Source organism: Salvia miltiorrhiza, chromosome 2, assembly GCF_028751815.1.
Source record: "Salvia miltiorrhiza cultivar Shanhuang (shh) chromosome 2, IMPLAD_Smil_shh, whole genome shotgun sequence".
NCBI lineage: Eukaryota > Viridiplantae > Streptophyta > Magnoliopsida > Lamiales > Lamiaceae > Salvia > Salvia miltiorrhiza.
This window is the reverse complement of record NC_080388.1, coordinates 34931537-34954842: the sequence shown is the minus strand read 5'-3', so window position 1 is coordinate 34954842 and position 23306 is coordinate 34931537. Positions and strand designations below refer to the sequence as shown.

At 39.3% G+C, this 23306-nt stretch overlaps 2 protein-coding genes across 2 annotated transcripts in view; both read left to right on the top strand.

Moving 5' to 3' along the window:
- The window catches only part of LOC131012154 (endoplasmic reticulum oxidoreductin-1-like), a 606214-nt gene that overhangs the window by 184343 nt on the left and 398565 nt on the right, over positions 1 to 23306 (top strand). The gene's annotated exons all lie outside the window — the stretch shown is intronic.
- Positions 6791 to 8998, top strand: LOC131012153 (9-cis-epoxycarotenoid dioxygenase NCED1, chloroplastic-like). Its single transcript, XM_057940072.1, has one exon. It carries the CDS (start codon positions 6973 to 6975, stop codon positions 8695 to 8697), a length of 1725 nt encoding a protein of 574 aa, XP_057796055.1. The 5' UTR covers positions 6791 to 6972; the 3' UTR covers positions 8698 to 8998.

Sequence of the window (23306 nt, the reverse complement as noted above, 5' to 3'; positions counted from 1 at the left end):
AATATTGATATGAATGTTATCAACATGTTAATAACATTGAAACCACCAGGCAGCGGAAATAAATAACACACAAATTAACTTTTTCACGGATTATATCACTATAATCCACAAGTGCATCAAGGCTAAAATTACTATGATGTTCAATAATACAAAGTACAGATTCGGATCTCTTGGTGATCTATGTTTACAGATTGGGTGCCTAAGATAAATCAATCTACTCACTGCACTAGAATGTCGAATCAACACAGAAAGAAAACACAGCCAAATAACAAAAGTTACACAGCCCAAACAAACAACCTGCTACGCTCCAATGGCCTTATACTTCAACTCTTGCCATTGACCTCCCGTCAATACAAAGAGAGACTTTACAGATTAGCTGCCTAAGCCTTCTTCGTCAAAGCAATCCTTGAAGAACCGATATCACGTTTGCAGTAGAAAAATGATGAGATGGTTGTGAGTGAATGTTAGGTCTCTAATTTTACACTTCCAAAACGTAAGAAAGAATGAGGCTTCTTGCTGCTTTTATAGACCTTCATGTCGTGGTTAGTTTCCTCCACTTTCCACTTCCACAACGTTCCTATAACCGCCGCAATCCACCTCTGAAAACTTCCAATCGACCAGTTTGCAATGTTGGTTGAAGAGATCATGGATCCTGAAAAATAGGAACTAACAATCCACTACTTTGGACCATAATAAACCACCTTTCCACTTATTAAAAACGTGGTCAACAAGCATTAAATCTTTTTTCTAATAACAAAAAATAATAAACCATAAAAGGAAGGTAAAGATTAAAAATATACAGTTATAAATGGAGAGTCAAAGTTCAGTGTTAAGGCAGACTCCGAAATGTTGGTTGGTTCTCAGAAATGTTGACAACACTTAACCCAACATTGTCGAAGTCAACATTGACTCTAACAGATTTAAAACAAATAAAATTAATTATTTAAAATTTATAAAATACAATATCTCTCTCTCTCTTCTCTCTCTCCCTCCTTCCTTCGTTCCTCTCTCATTTTTCAGCTATTAACTTTTATTCTCTCTTCTCTAAATCTCTTTTTCTACTCCCTCATATCTATTCTCTCTCCTTTTTATACTTTCATTTTTCAGCTGGCAACTCCTCTCTGTTCCTTTCTCTCTCGTCTCTCATTTTACTTAGTGTTATAATTGCAAGAATGCCACTAAATTGACGGAATTTTTTTTGATAAAAAACTGTGTTTTCATATAATAGTTGTACGAGGGAAATCTTTTTATAGCCCTAGTTCATAAATATACAAGTTAGATAGCCCTAGTTTCTAATATACAAGTTATATAACCCCTTTTTGCTTAAAGTACTATTATACCCTTATTTATTTTAGAGTTTACAAAATAAAAATTCAAAAAACTCATCCCCTCACAAGACAAGACATCAAATCCACGTAACTTAAAAACCAAAAAAATCGGCCAACCCTTCTTCAGCCGCCGCCCACCTCCGACCCGTCGCCGCCGCCGTAGTTCTGCCCTGTCGCCGTCGACGCCCCGCCGTCGCGCGCCTACTCTGCCCGGAACGTCGCGCGCCTGCCCTGCCCGCCGTCGCAGCCGAAACGTCGTGCGCTTGCCCTGCCCGCCGTCGCGTGCCTGACCAGCCCTGTCGCCGCCACAGTAGCCCAGCCCTGTCGCCGTCGAAGCCCAGCCTCGCCCCGACCCGTCGCCGTCTTCATTCAGAACGGCGGCTGCGCGACGCGAACGGCGGCTACTGGAACCCAAACCCGTCGGCGCATCGACCGCCGCCTATTTCAGGCCATCACGCCTACATCTTTAGTGAGGTGTAGCGGCAACGACGGCACCCGACGATAGGAACCGGCTGACTGGCGACGGCAGGAACCGGTGACAGGAGAAATCGGCTGTTGATGGTGAGCTTCAATGGCTGCCATGGAAGATGATATACATACATACGTAGAGGGGGAAAGAATTTAGAGAGAGGTATATAATTTTAAATATTAAATAAAAATTCAAAGGATATTATAGTCTTTTAAGCTTAAAATGGATGTTTAAGTTGTGTATTATAAAGTGGGGCTATAAAACTTATGTTTTTATAAGAAAGGGTTATATGTGATAATTCTCACTAGTTGTACACCCTCCCCATGCAATGCACAACAATTATAAAATTTAAGTGGCATTTTCAATAAATTAAATATAAATAGTAAACCAAATTTATAAGAAAAAAGTTAAATTATTAATAATTTAACAAAAAATAACAATATAACAATATGCACTTTAGATTTTTTTTTCTTATGTGCAATATTTGTTATAGTACTACGTACCATCATTTCGATTGTCCACAAAAATTCTAATTTATAATTAGTTGCGAACTGTTTTGTTCTAGCAACATGCAATAAAAATTAATGATTTCTAAATCAATATAATTTCCCTCTTTAGTTGCACTAAAAATTACTATAAACTAAATAATACATGTAAATAAAATCACAAAAATCAATAGCTAATAAAATATAGAAAATAAAATACTCCCTCCGTCCATGAAAGAACTTCTTAGGAGGGAGCTATGATGCACGGATTCTTCAAAAATTAGCATGTACGGCGAATCGGATTCTTTTGGGGTGCGATTCTCTCCGATTCTCGTCGGATTCGCACCCGATTCGCCACGTGGCGTATCTTTTAAAACAATTTATAAAAATAAACCGGATTCGCAAATTCCATAGGCGAAATTCACGTATCTCATGCACGAAAGGCCTACACAAGGTTGATTTTGATAATTTTATTGGACTAATAATATTTGAATCTATATATATAGTGTTGCCGAATTAACTTATATAATTGAAAATGCTTAACTTTGGAGTAAAATAAAATGTAAATTACATATAATTAATTTAAGAAAATGTAAATTGTATATATTTTATAAGCATTATATATAATAAAATTTTAATAATTAGATGTATCCTTGCCGAATCGCACCATATAATTTTTTAGAAACCCGTATCCCCGTACTCGTATCGTATCGCCCCCGCACCTATGCAACATAGGGAGGGAGTAACACGAGTTTTAAGAAAAAATATTATTGAGTGTATTGAGAGTGGATAAAAGGTAGTTGAGTGTATTGTGAGTGATGAAAAGATGTTACTATAATTAATATTGAGAGTTGTGAAAAGTGAAAAGTAAGAGTAATTATAAGTGGTGGGGTATAGTCCAAAAATAGGTAAGAAGTTTTTTTGTACACGTCCCAAAAAGGAAAGATATGAAGTTCTTTCATGGACGGAGGGAGTATATTTATTGTTTAAAATAAAATAAAGAAAATAATAGTATGTTCAACATTAAGGAGAGATGATATAAGAGAGAGAAAAAAATGTTTAATCTAAAAATATAAATAATCATAACTTATTCGTTCCAAATTTATTTTTAATTATTTTTACACTATATATTAAAGATTTTATCATGATCTTTAATTTAATATGATTATTTAATATTTTTTCATGAATAAAATTTCACGATATTTAAGAAATAAATGGTGCAAATTGACGATTTTTAAGAAGATGTTATTCTGGTCCATCCAAGATATTTATATTACATATTTATTTTTATTCATAAAAAATTCTATATATACATCTTAAATTTAAATCAAGACACAAATTTTAATTTATTTTAATAGTAATAAAAAATAAATTTAAAACAAATAAAATGTACTATTTATTATTTTAAATTTTCAAAGTAAATATTCTCTCTCTCCATTTTTTTTTCTCTCTTTTTTTTTCTCCCTCTCTCTTCTTTGTTTTATTTCTCCTCTTTCCTCTCATTTATTTCATATGCCTAATTTATTTCCTCAAAGTAAATTTGCAAAATTTACGCTTAATATATAGATATAGATATGTTATTAGTTACCTGTTCACTTTACTTTATCTATTAATTAGTTAACTTGAAACTGATTATGAATTGATATAATTGCCTTGATTAAACAACATATAAAGTTTAAGTTTTTGCAATTAAAACATGTACATATCCACAACGAACTTTGTTTCTGCCAAAAATCTTAATAGAAATTAAAGAAAAAATGAAAAGTGAGAGACAGAGAGAGCCGACATCGTCGCAAATAGCCGCATGCTATTTTTTCTCTATGGACGTTTAAATAAACTACTAATATTGTAGCACCGGTTAAGATATGGTTGTTAACCAGTCCTTGATTTTTAAGTTAAATATACGCTAATCATGGTAAAAGTATTCTTCCTGGAAATCGGTGCCTAATTAATCACTTCAATATTATATATATAATGGGGTCTATATTGATTGTTAAGTAAGCATGCTTAAACAGTACCCAATTGGATGTTTTTTCTATATACTACTCCCTCCGTCCCACTTCAATTGGCACACTTGCCTTTTTTGTTTGTCCCACTTCAATTGACACTTTCGAAAAATAGCATGTGGTCCCTATCTTCTCTACACACAGTAAACAAATGGTCCCAACCCACTTTACACACCCAACCCTTTATTCTTAATTTCCGTGCCCAAAGTAAAAGTGTCAATTGAAGTGGGACGGAGGGAGTACTATTTTGTATATTTTTATTATTTTATTAAAGTAAATATGAAATGAAATAATAATTTACTAAAACAATTATTATTAAATTGAGGTTTAATATAAATGAAAAAGAAAAAAAAGAAAAAAAAAAGCATCCCTTGAAAGCACAGAGAGCAGACTAAGGGTACGAAACTCAAAAAGAGATCGTAGAAGAAAGAAAGAAAGCTAATAAATCAAAACCTTAAGTCCGGATAATCATCCATATCCGACCAACGACTATTGGCAATATTATCCATTACACGCATACTAGGCTTATTGCTAAGATCAATAAAAAATTCTCTTGGTTGGTAACCCATTTCGCTCGCATTTCTGAGACGACTTTTTATGCTATCTTTCGGAACTCCCTGCACCGTCTCCTTTCTCATGTCCTTCCCTAAACCCTTTGGACGACCACGCCCTCGCTTTGACTCTGTGAGCATCTGCACCCCTTGACTAACTTGTTCTTCTAGCCGACAAATGCGACTAGCCAAATCCAAATTATCCTGCTCTTTTTCCACATCCACCGTAATCTTCTTTCCCGGAGCTGGTTCCATCTCCATCTCTTCCATAATCTCATCATCATCCAAAGATGGTTCCTTAGAGCCGTGCATCTGCTGACCCACCTGCCCAACATGTTGCTCTTGTTCTTAATAATTTACTAAAACAATGAAACTGTAATAATTCACAAAGATTAATTACATATGAAAATGCAAAATCTGCATTTAAATTGCCGCAAATAATTTATGATGGCGCGCAATAATTTTAGATTGATTAAAGTATATAGTTTACCAAAAAAAGAAAATTTTCATGCAATTATTCGGCCTTAATGAATCAGAACATGAACAGATCTGTGTTCTTGTGTCGAACGAAAGCACCAAAAACTCATGTGATATGTTGTTATTCATATATATTAAACAATTAGAAGACAGCCTAGCCACCCTTTGAATAACAGGGCCACAAATTATACTCGAACTAACATATGGATTGACTATTTTTACCTCTATTTTTAAGAATTTTGAAATTTTACTTTCTTAATGAAATACTATAAATTAAGGAATTGAATCAAATGAGTTATGAAGAATTTTGGGATATCCTCACAACAACTTGAATCTTACTATTTTTATCTATCTAAACTAATGCTCAAAAGTAAGCGTCAATTAATAAATTAAATTTAAGTGAAATTTATATCCATATTGTCTGTCAGTTTGATGCCAAGTAGTTAATTAGGTTAATGGCTACAAGATATACGTTAATTTACTTTTTTTTTTCTTTCAAATCCACGTAAATTGACAACACTATAGCCGTATATTAACAAAAGCTCACAAATCACACACAAAAGATAGACAACAGTACTAAGCAAAATATGTAGGATAAACTCAACGTAGAGACCTACTCCACCAACTAAATCAAAACAAGGCTTATTTTATTTTCCTTTAATTTTGTTGGTATAGGTCACAGGCACAAAACTATAATATATATACCCATAATATGGAGTATTCATTATTCTATTTTGAGGGAAGAAGCTCCAACGAAACATGTATGACCTCATTTTTCTACTAAAATTGAATATGCACAGAGAAAATAAATTAATCCATAAATTTTAGTAATTAGAATTAGCATACGTGAGAAATTTTGAAGTGGGAACCGATAAAAAGCAGAATGGGCAAGCGTGTTGGACATTTGATGATGTGACCTTGATTTAGGTTAAGACCTTAAGCTAAACCGCCACGTGTCTCCACTAAATGTCGTTTTCTTTAGTTTGAGAGGCTTCAACGCGGGGTTTTAGCTTTTCCCCGACGAGTAGAGAAAATTGACCAATCAATTTCCTCCCAACCCAATGCACACATACATCTATTTTACTCAAAATTGTTTTGCCCCTCACCCATATTTGGCCTTCCACTTTCAAACCACAACTACCTCACTCTCTTGTAGTATTCCACTAATCTCCCATCTCTTTTATTTATCTAATTTCCTCACAATTCCTCGATATAAATCCATCATAATATAATGCAGCTACGATGATATATCTGGCGACTTAAGATTCATCATATGATATTCATGATCAGATATATAAATATCAATATTGAGAGGATGTTATAAAAATGAATGATATACATGTACCATAATCTTTGGAAGTTATGTAATGAAGGTAAAATGTAAAAGGAGTAGTAGCATTAAGTAAGGCATGAGCAGTTCCCCCCACCTCGTTTATTATCAATCCAATATAAAGTCCCCCTTTTGGGATATCCAACACGTGGGCTTCTCCTACATGTTAGAAGTGGACCTCCATCCCCGCATTTCGCTCTATATATACTCCGCCCCCACCCCTTCTCTCTCATCAATCACTCAACACACAATCAAAATTCTCCTCATCACTCTCACTCCTCTTCTCTCTCCCTAAAACACACCTACTCATCCCAAAATAGGTAGCCATGGCCACTTCGTCGTTAGCTAACCCCAACATATATTCAGCATCGAGAGGTGATCGTACAAACTCATTCTCATTCCACACCATAAAATGCTCTCTCCAAACCCCGGCACTCCAATTCCCTAAACAATCAACCGTCGCCGCCCCACAAACAAAATCAACTCCGCCGTCATCCAAGCCCCAATGGAACATCATCCAGAAAGCCGCTGCAATGGCCCTCGAGGCCGTTGAGGGCGCACTCACCGCCCACGAGCTCCAGCACCCTCTCCCCAAAACCGCCGATCCCAGAGTCCAGATCGCCGGCAACTTCTCCCCGGTGCCGGAGCAGCCCGTCAAGCACAACCTCCCCGTTGTCGGGAAAATCCCCGACGCCATCAGCGGCGTCTACGTCAGGAACGGCGCCAATCCGCTCTTCGAGCCGGTGGCCGGGCACCACTTCTTCGACGGCGACGGCATGATCCACTCCGTCCAGTTCAAGAAGGGCACCGCCAGCTACGCCTGCCGCTTCACGGAGACGCAGCGCCTCATCCAGGAACGCTCCATCGGCCGCCCCATTTTCCCCAAGGCCATCGGCGAGCTCCACGGCCACTCCGGCATAGCCAGGCTGCTCCTCTTCTACGCCCGCGGCCTCTTCAATCTGGTCGACCACGCCCACGGCACCGGCGTCGCCAACGCCGGATTAGTTTACTTCAATAACCGCTTACTCGCCATGTCCGAAGACGACTTGCCCTATCACGTGAGGGTCACTCCCGCCGGCGACCTCAAAACCGTGGGGCGCTACAGCTTCGACGGGCAGCTGGACGCCACCATGATCGCCCACCCGAAGCTCGACCCCGCCACCGGCGAGATGTTCGCCCTCAGCTACGACGTCATCCAGAAGCCCTACCTAAAGTACTTCCACTTCCAACAAAATGGGGAGAAATCCGAGGACGTGGAAATCCCGCTGGCGGAGCCGACAATGATGCACGACTTCGCCATCACCGAGAAGTTCGTCATCATCCCGGACCAGCAGGTGGTGTTCAAGATGTCCGAGATGATCCGCGGCGGCTCTCCCGTGGTCTACGATCGCAGCAAGACCTCGAGGTTCGGCGTGCTGGACAAGTACGCCAAAGACGCCAGCGCCATGAAATGGGTGGATGTCCCCGACTGCTTCTGCTTCCATCTCTGGAATGCATGGGAGGAGCCTGAGACGGATGAGGTGGTTGTCATCGGCTCCTGCATGACCCCGCCGGATTCCATCTTCAATGAATGCGACCAAGGATTGAAGAGCGTTTTATCCGAAATCCGCCTCAATCTGCGGACCGGCAAGTCCACCCGCCGCCCCATCATGTCCGAGGCCGATCAGGTCAACCTCGAGGCCGGCATGGTCAACCGGAACAAGCTGGGGAGGAAAACTCGCTACGCCTATCTCGCCATCGCAGAGCCGTGGCCTAAAGTCTCCGGTTTCGCTAAGGTCGACTTATTCACCGGCCAAGTGGAGAAATTCTTTTACGGGGACGAAAAATACGGCGGGGAGCCGCTCTTCCTCCCCAGAGACGCCGCCTCTGAGGAGGAGGACGACGGCTACATCCTCGCCTTCGTGCATGACGAAAAGAACTGGAAATCCGAGTTGCAGATCGTGAATGCCATGACCATGAAGCTGGAGGCCACCGTGAAACTTCCATCACGAGTTCCTTACGGCTTTCATGGTACATTCATCACGGCCAAAGACTTGGCCGAGCAGCTCTGATGTGATTGTTTTCATAAATTACAGTGGAGAATTGCCTGTGGGATGGCTCAGATGTGTCCCCGGAATCTTCCTGCTGTCTTCAAGAAGAGCCCTCCATTGTTGATGTGGAAGAGGCTTAAATTTGGATTGTTTTTTCTTTTTTTGTTAATATTTAATGTGGGAGGTTTTAGGAGAAGCAGCTTGTAGCTTTGGGATTTAGGTAGAATTGAAGCTCAGCTGTTTTCTGCTTATTCTTTCACGAATTGTGTGCAAATCTCAGATCACTTTTATCGTTAATGATAAGTACACAGTTTTACAGAAACGACACTTTGTTAATTAAATTACATTACATACAGCTCTCTGTTTCACTCTGTTTGCACCTCTGTTTTCTCAGCATATGTAATGGATATCATATCACTACAACTATCTTTTTCTATAGTTTTTTTTTTTTTTTTTGAGGGAAACTTTTTTTATAGTTTTGACACGAGATAAATACGTACATCACTAATGGTCTTTAAATAAAGAAATTTATGAAAGTATGCTCATGAAATACCTAAACAAATACTCGTTCCGTTTCACCTTTTAGTATCCATTTGAAAGTGACACGAGTTTTAATAAAGTGATTGACTGCGTTGTGAGTGGAATAAGAGTCTCACGAATGTTAAAATAATTAAAATGGAATAAGAATTCCACCTATTTTTACTAAAAATATAAATGAATACCAAAATTTGGTAATGTCAAAAAAGAAAATATGGATACTAAAAGTTGGGATGGAGGAGAGAGTATTTATTAACCTAAAAATAAATTCTAATTCAAAAAGAAATTAAATTCTTAAAAAAAGAATTACGAAAATTAATTAAAATATTAAAAAAAAACCGAAAATAAGGTGGCATAGAAGCGCATATATCACAACAAAGTTGCTCGTCTCATTGTTTCGGGCCAAAATTTATGCACATCTAAATCCTACGACGATGGACATTTAAATATTTTTTAATCATCAAATTTGCATCAACTAGTTATAATATACTAAAGTTCGAACATGTGATTAAATATTTTTTTCGCTGATTTTTTTTTGAAAAGGATATTAAATACTATAGTTAGTTTGCTTTTAGTTATAAAAAGAACAATCTGGAAGCCTAGTTTCATTTAAAACGTCAGCACTTGTTAGAAGCATCGGAATTTGGGCATACCGACAGCTTGGAATTTATTTTGACGATTTTATAGGTGAATTAAAATTAAATTTATCCAAATCTAAGTAATATTAGGGTTTTATATACGAGTAATAATTTCTATTGGACTGTAGAAGAATCACGTAATTGGCTCGAACACAACCAAAACCAAGCCGACAAAAGTTTTCGATAAAATAATTGATGCAGATAATGACTGCCCAAATTTGAAGCATAGCCCACCTTCAACTTTGATCGATGGTGGGCATCTGAAACTTCAAATTGGTACAAAAATATATGTCTCATCTCCCTAGTCAATTCCTCATGCAGAATCAGCATGTATTTCTGGCATCTTTTGATTGGTCGATTCTAAGTGGCTTGGATTTGTTAACCAGCCAATGGCACGTCGAAACATTATTGGACTCCTAATTTTCTGTTACCTACCGTTGATTTTTTAGCCTCGTAAAGATCTCTAATCTTTTAATCACATCAAAAAAAGAAGTGTGATTTGTCTCCAACTCAAATACTCTAATAGGCTCCTAGATTCTGCCATTATTTTTAATACCTGTTCGATCGGTTAGATTTATGGTCATTTATTTACTGTCAGATGGATTGGATAAAATATAAATAAATCAATCAATTTAAAATCTTGGAAGTGCTCTGCTATCGAATCACAATAAAAAATTTGGTGATCAATGAAAAATGCTATCGTGAAATCGTGCAATTCTGTCGCAAAATTAGTTTAATGAGGAATAGTGTGATGGCTTCAATCCGAATCCAAATGGATCATTGGTAGTCTTTGGCATGTACTTATGGCCCCATAATTCCATTATTAGTCCGGTAACATAATATCTTTACTGTTGTGAAAAAATTCTGTCGTGATTATGTCACAATTGAACTACAAAAATAAAACATTTATTTTGCATTATCAATAATTCCATTTATTTTCGCCAGAATCCGGTTAAGGAGATTCACACTTTGTTTGCGTCGATTACCTGGGCCTGCTGGTACTCTCGGAACCTCCTTATTTTCCAGGACAAATCCCTCTCTCATGGTGATTGTCTTGTGATAGCGCAGCGAGCTGTTTGCTCGAAACCTTTACCTGATCACCTATCGCTTACCAGAAACCTTACTCTCAATTGCTCTCGTGACTCTCAGTTCAAGATTAATTGTGATGCAGCGATTGATGTGGGACGTGGCTTTGGCTTTGGTGTGGTGAGTACGAACAAGGATGGGATGTTGGTGGGTGGTCGTTAGGGTTTTATCCCGGGGTTTTACTCGGCGGAAGAAGGCGAGGCTAGAGCGATCCTTGAAGGCCTGATCATGTGCAAAGATAAGGGACTCGAAGATATCATCATCGAGACAGATTGCCAATCCTTATTTTGGAGATTTCAGAACAGGAAGGAGGATCGTTCTTCTCTTGGTGACTCTGTTGACAAGATTCTAAGCTTGGCTGCCTCGTTTGGATGCTGCTCCTTCAGCTGGACCCCCCGTGAAGGCAACTATATAGCTGATTGTTTAGCTAAAGTTTCTCTCCTTAATCATGTGGCTCAGTTTGTTTCTGAGGTCTCCCTTCTGTTTCTAAACTCTCTTCTTGCTGATTAATGAAAGCTGCCCTTGTTTTCTCAAAAAATAATAATAATAATAATAATAATATAAATGATTGGGTTTTTTTTTTTTGAATAAATTACATAAGTAAATAAATAAATTTTGGGGGGACTCGAGCACAGGACCTCAGGTCTTGGAGATTAACCTTCTACCACTAGGCTAACACACGCACACATGATTGAATATTTTTATCCTAAAGATCGTATGACACTCTCACCCTTTTAATAAGATAATAATCAAACAAAACTAACTTAAATAATAGAATTAATCAAGAGCGTTGGCATATGCAAAGTTTGAATCCATTAAAATAAATAAGGGATTACTCTTAGGGTGCGTTCACTTTGATGGATGGGAAAATGAGAGATAATAAAAATTTATGCCTTTAAATGTCTCATTTCTTATCCCACATCTTAATTCAATTGAATCAATTGTGGATCGAAAAACTCGAACAAGAAACGAAGAACACGCGACACAATCGTTTACGTGGTTCAGCTCAAATTGAGCCTACGTCCACGGGGGTTAACCAGCGATGTTTATTGATCAATCTGTGAAGGATTACAAGAGTACAACAGTAGGCAAGAACACACACTCAAAACCGAGCTGATTCGCGGTTCTAAACTCTCCTACCTCTTCTCTCAGTTTTTCATTCAATCTCTAATACAATCACAGAATAGAAAATGAACTAACTACTTAACAAAGTAACCGCTAATCTATATAAAACATAAGAGCTACCAGCTGGATTGAATCACCATCGTGAACTGCACTTCAAATCTGATCGGCTCTGTTGAAAACATGTCTTCATGCATAACAGGAAATAGATCCCCTTTTCAGCAAAGTCCCTCGACTTAAGTTGCTATTTCACTTAAACCCCCAGCCAAAAGCGTGTTTATGTAGATTACACTTCTACAATTCTCCACCTTAATCAAATAAACACCATATGCCAGCTTTCCACCAATTCAGCCCCACCACAGGGCTTCCATTCAGCTCATCATTTCTCCATGAGTTTGATCAAGCTCAAACAATGTTTGAACTTTTCAGTAGGCAATGGTTTTGTTAACATATCCGCAGCATTCTCATCTGTGGACACCTTCTCAACATGTACTATACCTTTGCTCACAATATCCCTAATGAAATGAAGTCTTACATCTATATGTTTGCTTCTTTCATGGAATACTTGGTGTTTAACCAAATGAATCGCACTCTAGCTGTCACACTTAATGGATACACACTTTTGCTTAATACCAAATTCAGCAATGATACCTTTAAGCCATATAGCTTCCTTTATTGCTTCTGTCAATGCCATGAACTCTGCCTCAGTAGTAGACAAGGCCACTACAGATTGCATCACTGACTTCCAGCTTACAGCAGCTCCATATAATGTAAACACATAACCGGATTGAGACTTTCTAGTATCTATGTTACCTGCATAATCCGAATCAACATAGCCATGCAATACATCTCTGCAACCTGCATCAGTTTTCTCAAACAAAATACCATGGTTTGCAGTTGATTTTAAGTATCTAAGGATCCATTTCAATCCAGACCAGTGTTCTTTACCTGGATCTGCCATAAATCTACTAGCAGCACTTATAGCAAAAGATATGTCAGGCCTAGTACAAATCATGCTATACATTATGCTACCCACTATATTAGCATAAGGGATTTTTTGCATAAAAGCTCTATCAGTAGCAGTTTTAGGACACTGAGATTTTGAGAGTTTAAAATGTTGTGCAAGAGGGGTACTAACTCCTTTAGAGTCATTAATCATGAATTTTTTAAGAATCTTTTGCACATAATCATGTTGTGTAAGCCAAAGCTGACCACATTCTTTCATCCTAATCAAATCCATACCCAATATTCGTTTAGCATTTCCTAAATCTTTCATTTCAAACTTCTGTCTCAAATCAGCTTTCAGTTTATTTATCTCAGTTATACTTTTACTAGCTACCAACATATCATCAACATATAACAAGAGATAAGTATAATCACCATTGTCATTCTTTCTAAGATACACACAGTTATCATAATTGGATCTGGTAAAACCTATATCATTCATGTGCCTATCAAATTTTAGATACCATTGTCTAGAGCTCTGTTTTAATCCATAAAGAGATTTTTTCAGTAAGCATACCTTTCCTTCATCTCCAGGCAGCACAAAACCCTCGGGTTGATGCATGTAAATGCTTTCCTTCAAATCTCCATGAAGAAAGGCAGTTTTTACATCAAGCTGCTGCAGCTCTAGTGTAGTAGCCCGCTCTTTTAATTATGATTAAAACTAGTAAATGCAAATTTTTATAAATAAATCCAGTTTATGGTCCTGATTTTTTTAGAAACAGAGTTATTATTTTAACTTTATACTTTTATAAGTATGAGAAAAACGCGACGAGGATTATTGAGCCATTCAATAATTATTATTTTCAAGTTATAACTGACTTAGCAAAGTCATGTTATTTATTAATCGAAAAACAGAAGCATTTAAATTTTATTAGTGCTACTAGAAGTCGAGGAATTATTCCGACTGCAACGCAGATTAAATCTACGGATTTAATTTAAGTTATATTACAGTTTATCAAGTTAGCAGGCAAGGAAAAAGATATCAAGCAAGATACAGAAATGCGATATTGAAAATCGAAGCCAGTATTTATTTACAGTTCACAGATTACAGGCTAGTTCCCAGCTTGGGGAAAATCGTCTAGTATATTACAAAAGCTATAGACTCTACGTGGCCTACTCAGCCACCAACTCCACTCAACATATATTTATGAGACCTACGCACTAGCCAATTGTGCCACCACCTTTTTCTTTTCTCCCTCAGCCAACCACCACCGCTATCTCCAATCCTTTAACTTTACAGCCAACAACTCACTTATTAAAGCACCACCAACTCTCCTCCACTTACTCTCGACTCCAGCAGAGAGCACAACATTCTCTATCATTTTCCTGTCACCAAGAGGTCTCTCCAAAGAGCAGAGAAGCCCCCACTTCGTTCAGCCAAGTTCTCAAGGTAAACTTGCTTTAATGCTCTATTTTCTTTCATTACCCACCTGCAATAAAGAGCAACAACATCAATTTATTTCAGTTCAGTTCCAACCCATTTAATACCTTAAGAAATCGAAGAAGCAAGAGGGAGTATTCATTCACTGCTGTGCCAAACTTTAAGTTCAGCCCAAATCATTCCAGTTCGTTAAGCTCAACGACAAACAGCCAACCAACATTCGTTCTCAAGGTATAATTCTATTTCAGATACCCATTCCAGAAAGCATTCATATTAAAGCATGGGCATGATCAGTTCAATCATAGAAGACCTTATAGCATCTTGAACTTAGTAATTACGCCAACTACGCTTTTATGAGCAAGTGACAGTTCATATGAAGTTTTAAACAAGCATAATTTGAGTTTATGCAAAAAGCAAATAAGAGATTACACCTTATCGTTCCTAATTCGCGTTAAGAATCGATAAAAGAGAATGGTTTGACTTAGCTTTTAAGGGGGGGAGGCTGACTGCCTCGACCGGTACCGAGCCCGAGCAGCGGCTGCTAGGCAGCGGCGACCTCTTCTTTTCTGGAATTAGGACAGCGTCAACGGTGAAACTAGAAGACCTACTGTCACGCCGGACCTCAGCGCGATAACAGCAACAACTCCACTCGCCATTTTCGGAGGAGCGGCGGCAGAGGCGGACATCGCCGGAAATTGCAGAGTGGCGACGGCGATTTCTGATGAAGAAAAGCTAGGGCTCGGGTTTGAAAAGGGAAAATCACCTGGGTCTTTCTGTGAGAGAATAAGAGCGGAGAGCTGGGGCTCATTTCGAAAGGAAGAACGACGTTGAGGTTGACGCGTCGGCAGCCGAAGCCGATCAGATCTTGGCCGAGAGAGAGAACGATCGGCGCCGATTGAATCGCTGGATTTCGGACGAAAGAGTAGCAGCAGCGGCAACGATGATATTTCAGATCCATGGTCCGATTTAGGGCTCTGCGATGAAGAGAAAAGGGGGCGTTGGGCTAGACGTGTAGAAGGTCGACGCCGGTGATAGCGGACGATGGCTGGACCGCCGGAGAAGGTGGAACCGACCGAATTTTGAGGGGCGCCGAGCGAGCAGGCTGGAGAGGAAGGGGCGAGCAGCTCCTTGAGAGAGAGAGAAGAGTGAGACGGCAAGGTGTGCCGCCCTCTGCCAGGCACGACCGCGCCGGCAGCGGCGGCGGCGCCTGCCTCGGCTGGAGACGGATCGAGAGAGAGAGAGAACCGAAACGTGCGTCTGTGTGTGTGTGTTTCTTTGAGAGAGAGAGAGTTTTGAAATTGTGTGGGTGAGAAAAAAAAGAAGGACCGAGAGTTGAGTAAAGAGAGAGAGGTTTGGGCTTTTGTTTTTTTTAAGTTGGGCTATGTTTGGGCCGAATTTGAGCTTGTTTATTTTAAGGAAATTGGGCTTTTCCTTTTAATTTATTGTGGGCCGAATTATTTTAAGCTGGGCTTGATGTTATTTTTAATGACTTGGGCTTCACATCTAAATTCGAATTGGGCCTTTATCTATATTATTTGGGCCGAATTATTTGAGCTTGGGTTTGTTTTATTCTAAAGGAATTGAGCTTCCAATTTAATTGATTGGGCTTTCATTAAATTCGAACTGGGCCAGTCTTTTATTTAATTGGCCCTTCTCATTAATTCTATTGGGCTCGATTTAATTAAGGAGTTGGGCTGATGCATATTTTATGATGGGCTATTATTCTAGTCCCATTTATATTTCGTTGGGCCAGTTTAATTCATCATTTGGGCCGATTAAATTGCCTTTTTGGGCTAAGATTAATTCTTTTCAGTCCACATTAATTATTATTTGGACCCCTATTTTAATTGTTTTGAGTCGAAGACTTTTAAGTTGGGCTTTAATTCTTTTAAAGCTTGAGCTGAAGTTACTCCTTTGAGCTAAGCTTAGCAGTATCAATTTTTGATGGAGCCCAATTATTTATCAGTAATGAGCCGCCCAGTTTATTAATTAATGTTTTTGGACTTCCGACTTTAAAGCAAGCCATTATTGTTTATTTCATTTAAGCCACTGGTTTATTTAATTAATTGGCTACTCTCTTTTGAGCCTATTAATTATTTGAGGTTACGCTAGTAATGATGCTTCTATCGAAAAGCCCGATAATTTCTACAAGGTCACACTTCGTTTAAAGCCGAGTTAGTCCTTTTTCAATCAAGTACAAATGCGAGGTTTATTTCACGACTAGAATATTCTGATGAGGAAGGAAGAATCACAGTTTTATTCGACCGCGCTAGACGAGAATTAGCTAAATCTATTAACGAGGATTAATAGTAGAATTCCCGATTATCGCTCAGAGTATTAGTTCATGCATACCAGATTCATGCATAGTTAAATTATGCTTTCTCATTAATTAAGAATTTTCCTCGAGGCAATGTCTTATTTTATATTCTCGTGATTAAGGTCAAGCGCGAGAGTAAGAACTACACAAGGAGTTAGAGTACCTTAGCAAAACTTTGCTATCAGGTGGGCAATTTCTTACGCGTAAATAAAATGTTATGCAAGTGTTATGCTTTAAAATGCAAACTGGATCTTCAAGTGTGGTATGCTTTATTACGCTTAAATAAGTTAAGCTTTATTATGCTGCACGCTAAATGATTTATGCTATGCTGTTTATACTATTTACGCCTATGTAATTTACGCTTGATTACGCTTATTTACGCTTGAATGCTTTACGCTGATAAGTTTATGCTTATGTTTGATGCTTGCGTCTGTTGGGGGAGGCCTTCCTCAACAGTACGATGCCGTGTCCGCTGAGGAGGGCCTTCCTCACGGCGCGATGCCCGTGTCCGCTGAGAGAGGCCTCTCTCGCGGCGCGATGCCAGTATGCCAGTATGCCAGTATGCCAGTGTTACAGCGTCTATTGGGGGAGGCCTCCCTCAATAGTACGATGCCGTGACCGCTGAGGGAGGCCCCCTCTCACGGTGCGATGCCCGTGTTCGTTGGGGAAGGCCTTCTCCACGACACGATGTTTGTTAATGAAGATTGATGATGAAGAATGCCCTTATGCTATTTATGAATTTTGGAAATGTTTAATGAGCAAAGGATATGAAAGAAACTCATGCCTCTTATGCGATATTGTGAAATTGTTAATGATGTTATGTTATATGCTTGGCAACTGCCCACTAAGTACTCTTGTACTTAGCCCTTCGATGTTTATGTTTGTGCAGGTTGAGCTGTGATGGGCGATGAAGTGTTGTTGCTGAGTGGAGTTTTTGTCGAACTTAAAGTAGGCTCAGAAAGGATACATGTCTTCATACATGTATCTCAGTTATGCATTCCGCTGTAAACACTGATTATTTCAGTTACACCTTCCGTTGCAAACTCTGATAATGTTTTAGCCAAGCCCCTAACGATGCCTTTTTCCTTTTTAAGGAATATTTCACGCGTATTCAAGCTCTTTGAGTATTCTTTTATGCGCCCCTTTCTAAACCCGCTTCTTAATTTCCCTTCCCCAGTCATGGTTTTCCCGGATTAATTATCCTTAATTAAGGCCGGTCGTGACAGAGTGGTATCAGAGTAGTTTGTTTGCTCTGAGCCTAATAGTTTATTTAAGCCAAACTTAGAATGGATCACTAAAGTGTCTAGAGTTCAATCGACAAAGCTCAGCACTTCATCGCATCACACTCAACGAAGCAGAATGGTAAGCTATTCCAAGTTTTGAGTTAATGTTTACAAAAAGTGAGAATTATCGTAATAGCAAAGTGAGTAACTGTTAATAGCTATGTTATGTTGTTATTAAAATGAAATGATTTACGCAAGCGCGATTAAGTATGCCTATGGAATGAATCCCTATGAACATAGAGCTATTAAGATATGAGATCACCACTACTACAGAACATAGAAGCAAACGTAGAAGAAATTCGATTGTATCTTTTGGTGGCTATAGTGAAGGCAGCAAGATAAGTGATGCGTATAGAATAATTTTTAAGCTCATGATTTTATAGCCGCTATAAATCTCCATGACTTATGCCTAAGTATCCAGTTTAGATGATGAGATATTATATGCTTAAGAATTGATATGACTCATGGTAATGAGATGCTAAGGACCCTTAAAGCTTACTACATCAATGTTGTCATTGGAGTTATGACTTGTTTACAAGTTAGAATAAGTTAACCTGTACAAGAATTCTTTAGAGGCTTGTATTAGATTATGCTAGAGTGTACTAATTGACACATCCCTGCTATCAGAATGCCGCCTAAGAGAGGACGCCCTGCGAGAAACAATAACAATCGCAGAAACCGTAATGCTGTACCCGAAGAACCACAAGATGCTCGAGGACATAACCCATTCCCTCCGCCCCCAACTAGGAGAGTCGAAGAACTCCTTTTAAGGCAGAACCCACCTACGTTTGACGGAACGAGTGAACCGGCTGAAGCTGAGATTTGGGTGCGTGCAATGGAACGCATTTTCAACTTCCTACGTTGTACTGATGAGGAGCGCCTATCTTGCGTCTCATTCCAGCTAACAGGATCAGCTGACTTCTGGTGGGAAGCACGTCGAAAAATTCTGACACTTGAACAATGGGCAAGTTATACTTGGGAAGATTTTAAGACAAGATTATATGATAAATATATTCCGAAAAGCTATAGGAAGAAGAAAGAAGCTGAGTTCTACGAGTTAAAGCAAGGAAACAAATCTGTGGTTGAATACGACAAGGAATTCTGCAACCTGTCTAGGTTTGCTCCGCAGACAAGAGAAGCTACGCGGGAACTTGAAGACAAGATGAAGGAAAAATACCCCGAACTGTTTTAGCAGAGATATGCAAATTTCGGGACAAAATTTTTGTTAAGAGGGGTAGTATGTAGTAGCCCGCTCTTTTAATTATGATTAAAACTAGTAAATGCAAATTTTTATAAATAAATCCAGTTTATGGTCCTGATTTTTTTAGAAACGGAGTTATTATTTTAACTTTATACTTTTATAAGTATGAGAAAAACGCGACGAGGATTATTGAGCCATTCAATAATTATTATTTTCAAGTTATAACTGACTTAGCAAAGTCATGTTATTTATTAATCGAAAAACAGAAGCATTTAAATTTTATTAGTGCTACTAGAAGTCGAGGAATTATTCCGACTGCAACGCAGATTAAATCTACGGATTTAATTTAAGTTATATTACAGTTTATCAAGTTAGCAGGCAAGGAAAAAGATATCAAGCAAGATACAGAAATGCGATATTGAAAATCGAAGCCAGTATTTATTTACAGTTCACAGATTACAGGCTAGTTCCCAGCTTGGGGAAAATCGTCTAGTATATTACAAAAGCTATAGACTCTACGTGGCCTACTCAGCCACCAACTCCACTCAACATATATTTATGAGACCTACGCACTAGCCAATTGTGCCACCACCTTTTTCTTTTCTCCCTCAGCCAACCACCACCGCTATCTCCAATCCTTTAACTTTACAGCCAACAACTCACTTATTAAAGCACCACCAACTCTCCTCCACTTACTCTCGACTCCAGCAGAGAGCACAACATTCTCTATCATTTTCCTGTCACCAAGAGGTCTCTCCAAAGAGCAGAGAAGCCCCCACTTCGTTCAGCCAAGTTCTCAAGGTAAACTTGCTTTAATGCTCTATTTTCTTTCATTACCCACCTGCAATAAAGAGCAACAACATCAATTTATTTCAGTTCAGTTCCAACCCATTTAATACCTTAAGAAATCGAAGAAGCAAGAGGGAGTATTCATTCACTGCTGTGCCAAACTTTAAGTTCAGCCCAAATCATTCCAGTTCGTTAAGCTCAACGACAAACAGCCAACCAACATTCGTTCTCAAGGTATAATTCTATTTCAGATACCCATTCCAGAAAGCATTCATATTAAAGCATGGGCATGATCAGTTCAATCATAGAAGACCTTATAGCATCTTGAACTTAGTAATTACGCCAACTACGCTTTTATGAGCAAGTGACAGTTCATATGAAGTTTTAAACAAGCATAATTTGAGTTTATGCAAAGCAAATAAGAGATTACACCTTATCGTTCCTAATTCGCGTTAAGAATCGATAAAAGAGAATGGTTTGACTTAGCTTTTAAGGGGGGGAGGCTGACTGCCTCGACCGGTACCGAGCCCGAGCAGCGGCTGCTAGGCAGCGGCGACCTCTTCTTTTCTGGAATTAGGACAGCGTCAACGGTGAAACTAGAAGACCTACTGTCACGCCGGACCTCAGCGCGATAACAGCAACAACTCCACTCGCCATTTTCGGAGGAGCGGCGGCAGAGGCGGACATCGCCGGAAATTGCAGAGTGGCGACGGCGATTTCTGATGAAGAAAAGCTAGGGCTCGGGTTTGAAAAGGGAAAATCACCTGGGTCTTTCTGTGAGAGAATAAGAGCGGAGAGCTGGGGCTCATTTCGAAAGGAAGAACGACGTTGAGGTTGACGCGTCGGCAGCCGAAGCCGATCAGATCTTGGCCGAGAGAGAGAACGATCGGCGCCGATTGAATCGCTGGATTTCGGACGAAAGAGTAGCAGCAGCGGCAACGATGATATTTCAGATCCATGGTCCGATTTAGGGCTCTGCGATGAAGAGAAAAGGGGGCGTTGGGCTAGACGTGTAGAAGGTCGACGCCGGTGATAGCGGACGATGGCTGGACCGCCGGAGAAGGTGGAACCGACCGAATTTTGAGGGGCGCCGAGCGAGCAGGCTGGAGAGGAAGGGGCGAGCAGCTCCTTGAGAGAGAGAGAAGAGTGAGACGGCAAGGTGTGCCGCCCTCTGCCAGGCACGGCCGCGCCGGCAGCGGCGGCGGCGCCTGCCTCGGCTGGAGACGGATCGAGAGAGAGAGAGAACCGAAACGTGCGTCTGTGTGTGTGTGTTTCTTTGAGAGAGAGAGAGTTTTGAAATTGTGTGGGTGAGAAAAAAAAGAAGGACCGAGAGTTGAGTAAAGAGATAGAGGTTTGGGCTTTTGTTTTTTTTTAGTTGGGCTATGTTTGGGCCGAATTTGAGCTTGTTTATTTTAAGGAAATTGGGCTTTTCCTTTTAATTTATTGTGGGCCGAATTATTTTAAGCTGGGCTTGATGTTATTTTTAATGACTTGGGCTTCACATCTAAATTCGAATTGGGCCTTTATCTATATTATTTGGGCCGAATTATTTGAGCTTGGGTTTGTTTTATTCTAAAGGAATTGAGCTTCCAATTTAATTGATTGGGCTTTCATTAAATTCGAACTGGGCCAGTCTTTTATTTAATTGGCCCTTCTCATTAATTCTATTGGGCTCGATTTAATTAAGGAGTTGGGCTGATGCATATTTTATGATGGGCTATTATTCTAGTCCCATTTATATTTCGTTGGGCCAGTTTAATTCATCATTTGGGCTGATTAAATTGCCTTTTTGGGCTAAGATTAATTCTTTTCAGTCCACATTAATTATTATTTGGACCCCTATTTTAATTGTTTTGAGTCGAAGACTTTTAAGTTGGGCTTTAATTCTTTTAAAGCTTGAGCTGAAGTTACTCCTTTGAGCTAAGCTTAGCAGTATCAATTTTTGATGGAGCCCAATTATTTATCAGTAATGAGCCGCCCAGTTTATTAATTAATGTTTTTGGACTTCCGACTTTAAAGCAAGCCATTATTGTTTATTTCATTTAAGCCACTGGTTTATTTAATTAATTGGCTACTCTCTTTTGAGCCTATTAATTATTTGAGGTTACGCTAGTAATGATGCTTCTATCGAAAAGCCCGATAATTTCTACAAGGTCACACCTCGTTTAAAGCCGAGTTAGTCCTTTTTCAATCAAGTACAAATGCGAGGTTTATTTCACGACTAGAATATTCTGATGAGGAAGGAAGAATCACAGTTTTATTCGACCGCGCTAGACGAGAATTAGCTAAATCTATTAACGAGGATTAATAGTAGAATTCCCGATTATCGCTCAGAGTATTAGTTCATGCATACCAGATTCATGCATAGTTAAATTATGCTTTCTCATTAATTAAGAATTTTCCTCGAGGCAATGTCTTATTTTATATTCTCGTGATTAAGGTCAAGCGCGAGAGTAAGAACTACACAAGGAGTTAGAGTACCTTAGCAAAACTTTGCTATCAGGTGGGCAATTTCTTACGCGTAAATAAAATGTTATGCAAGTGTTATGCTTTAAAATGCAAACTGGATCTTCAAGTGTGGTATGCTTTATTACGCTTAAATAAGTTAAGCTTTATTATGCTGCACGCTAAATGATTTATGCTATGCTGTTTATACTATTTACGCCTATGTAATTTACGCTTATTTACGCTTGAATGCTTTACGCTGATAAGTTTATGCTTATGTTTGATGCTTGCGTCTGTTGGGGGAGGCCTTCCTCAACAGTACGATGCCGTGTCCGCTGAGGAGGGCCTTCCTCACGGCGCGATGCCCGTGTCCGCTGAGAGAGGCCTCTCTCGCGGCGCGATGCCAGTATGCCAGTATGCCAGTATGCCAGTGTTACAGCGTCTATTGGGGGAGGCCTCCCTCAATAGTACGATGCCGTGACCGCTGAGGGAGGCCCCCTCTCACGGTGCGATGCCCGTGTTCGTTGGGGAAGGCCTTCTCCACGACACGATGTTTGTTAATGAAGATTGATGATGAAGAATGCCCTTATGCTATTTATGAATTTTGGAAATGTTTAATGAGCAAAGGATATGAAAGAAACTCATGCCTCTTATGCGATATTGTGAAATTGTTAATGATGTTATGTTATATGCTTGGCAACTGCCCACTAAGTACTCTTGTACTTAGCCCTTCGATGTTTATGTTTGTGCAGGTTGAGCTGTGATGGGCGATGAAGTGTTGTTGCTGAGTGGAGTTTTTGTCGAACTTAAAGTAGGCTCAGAAAGG

Coding starts and splice junctions, on each gene's coding strand:
- LOC131012153 (XM_057940072.1), top strand. CDS start 6,973: ATGGCCACTTCGTCGTTAGCTAACCCCAACATATATTCAGCATCGAGA.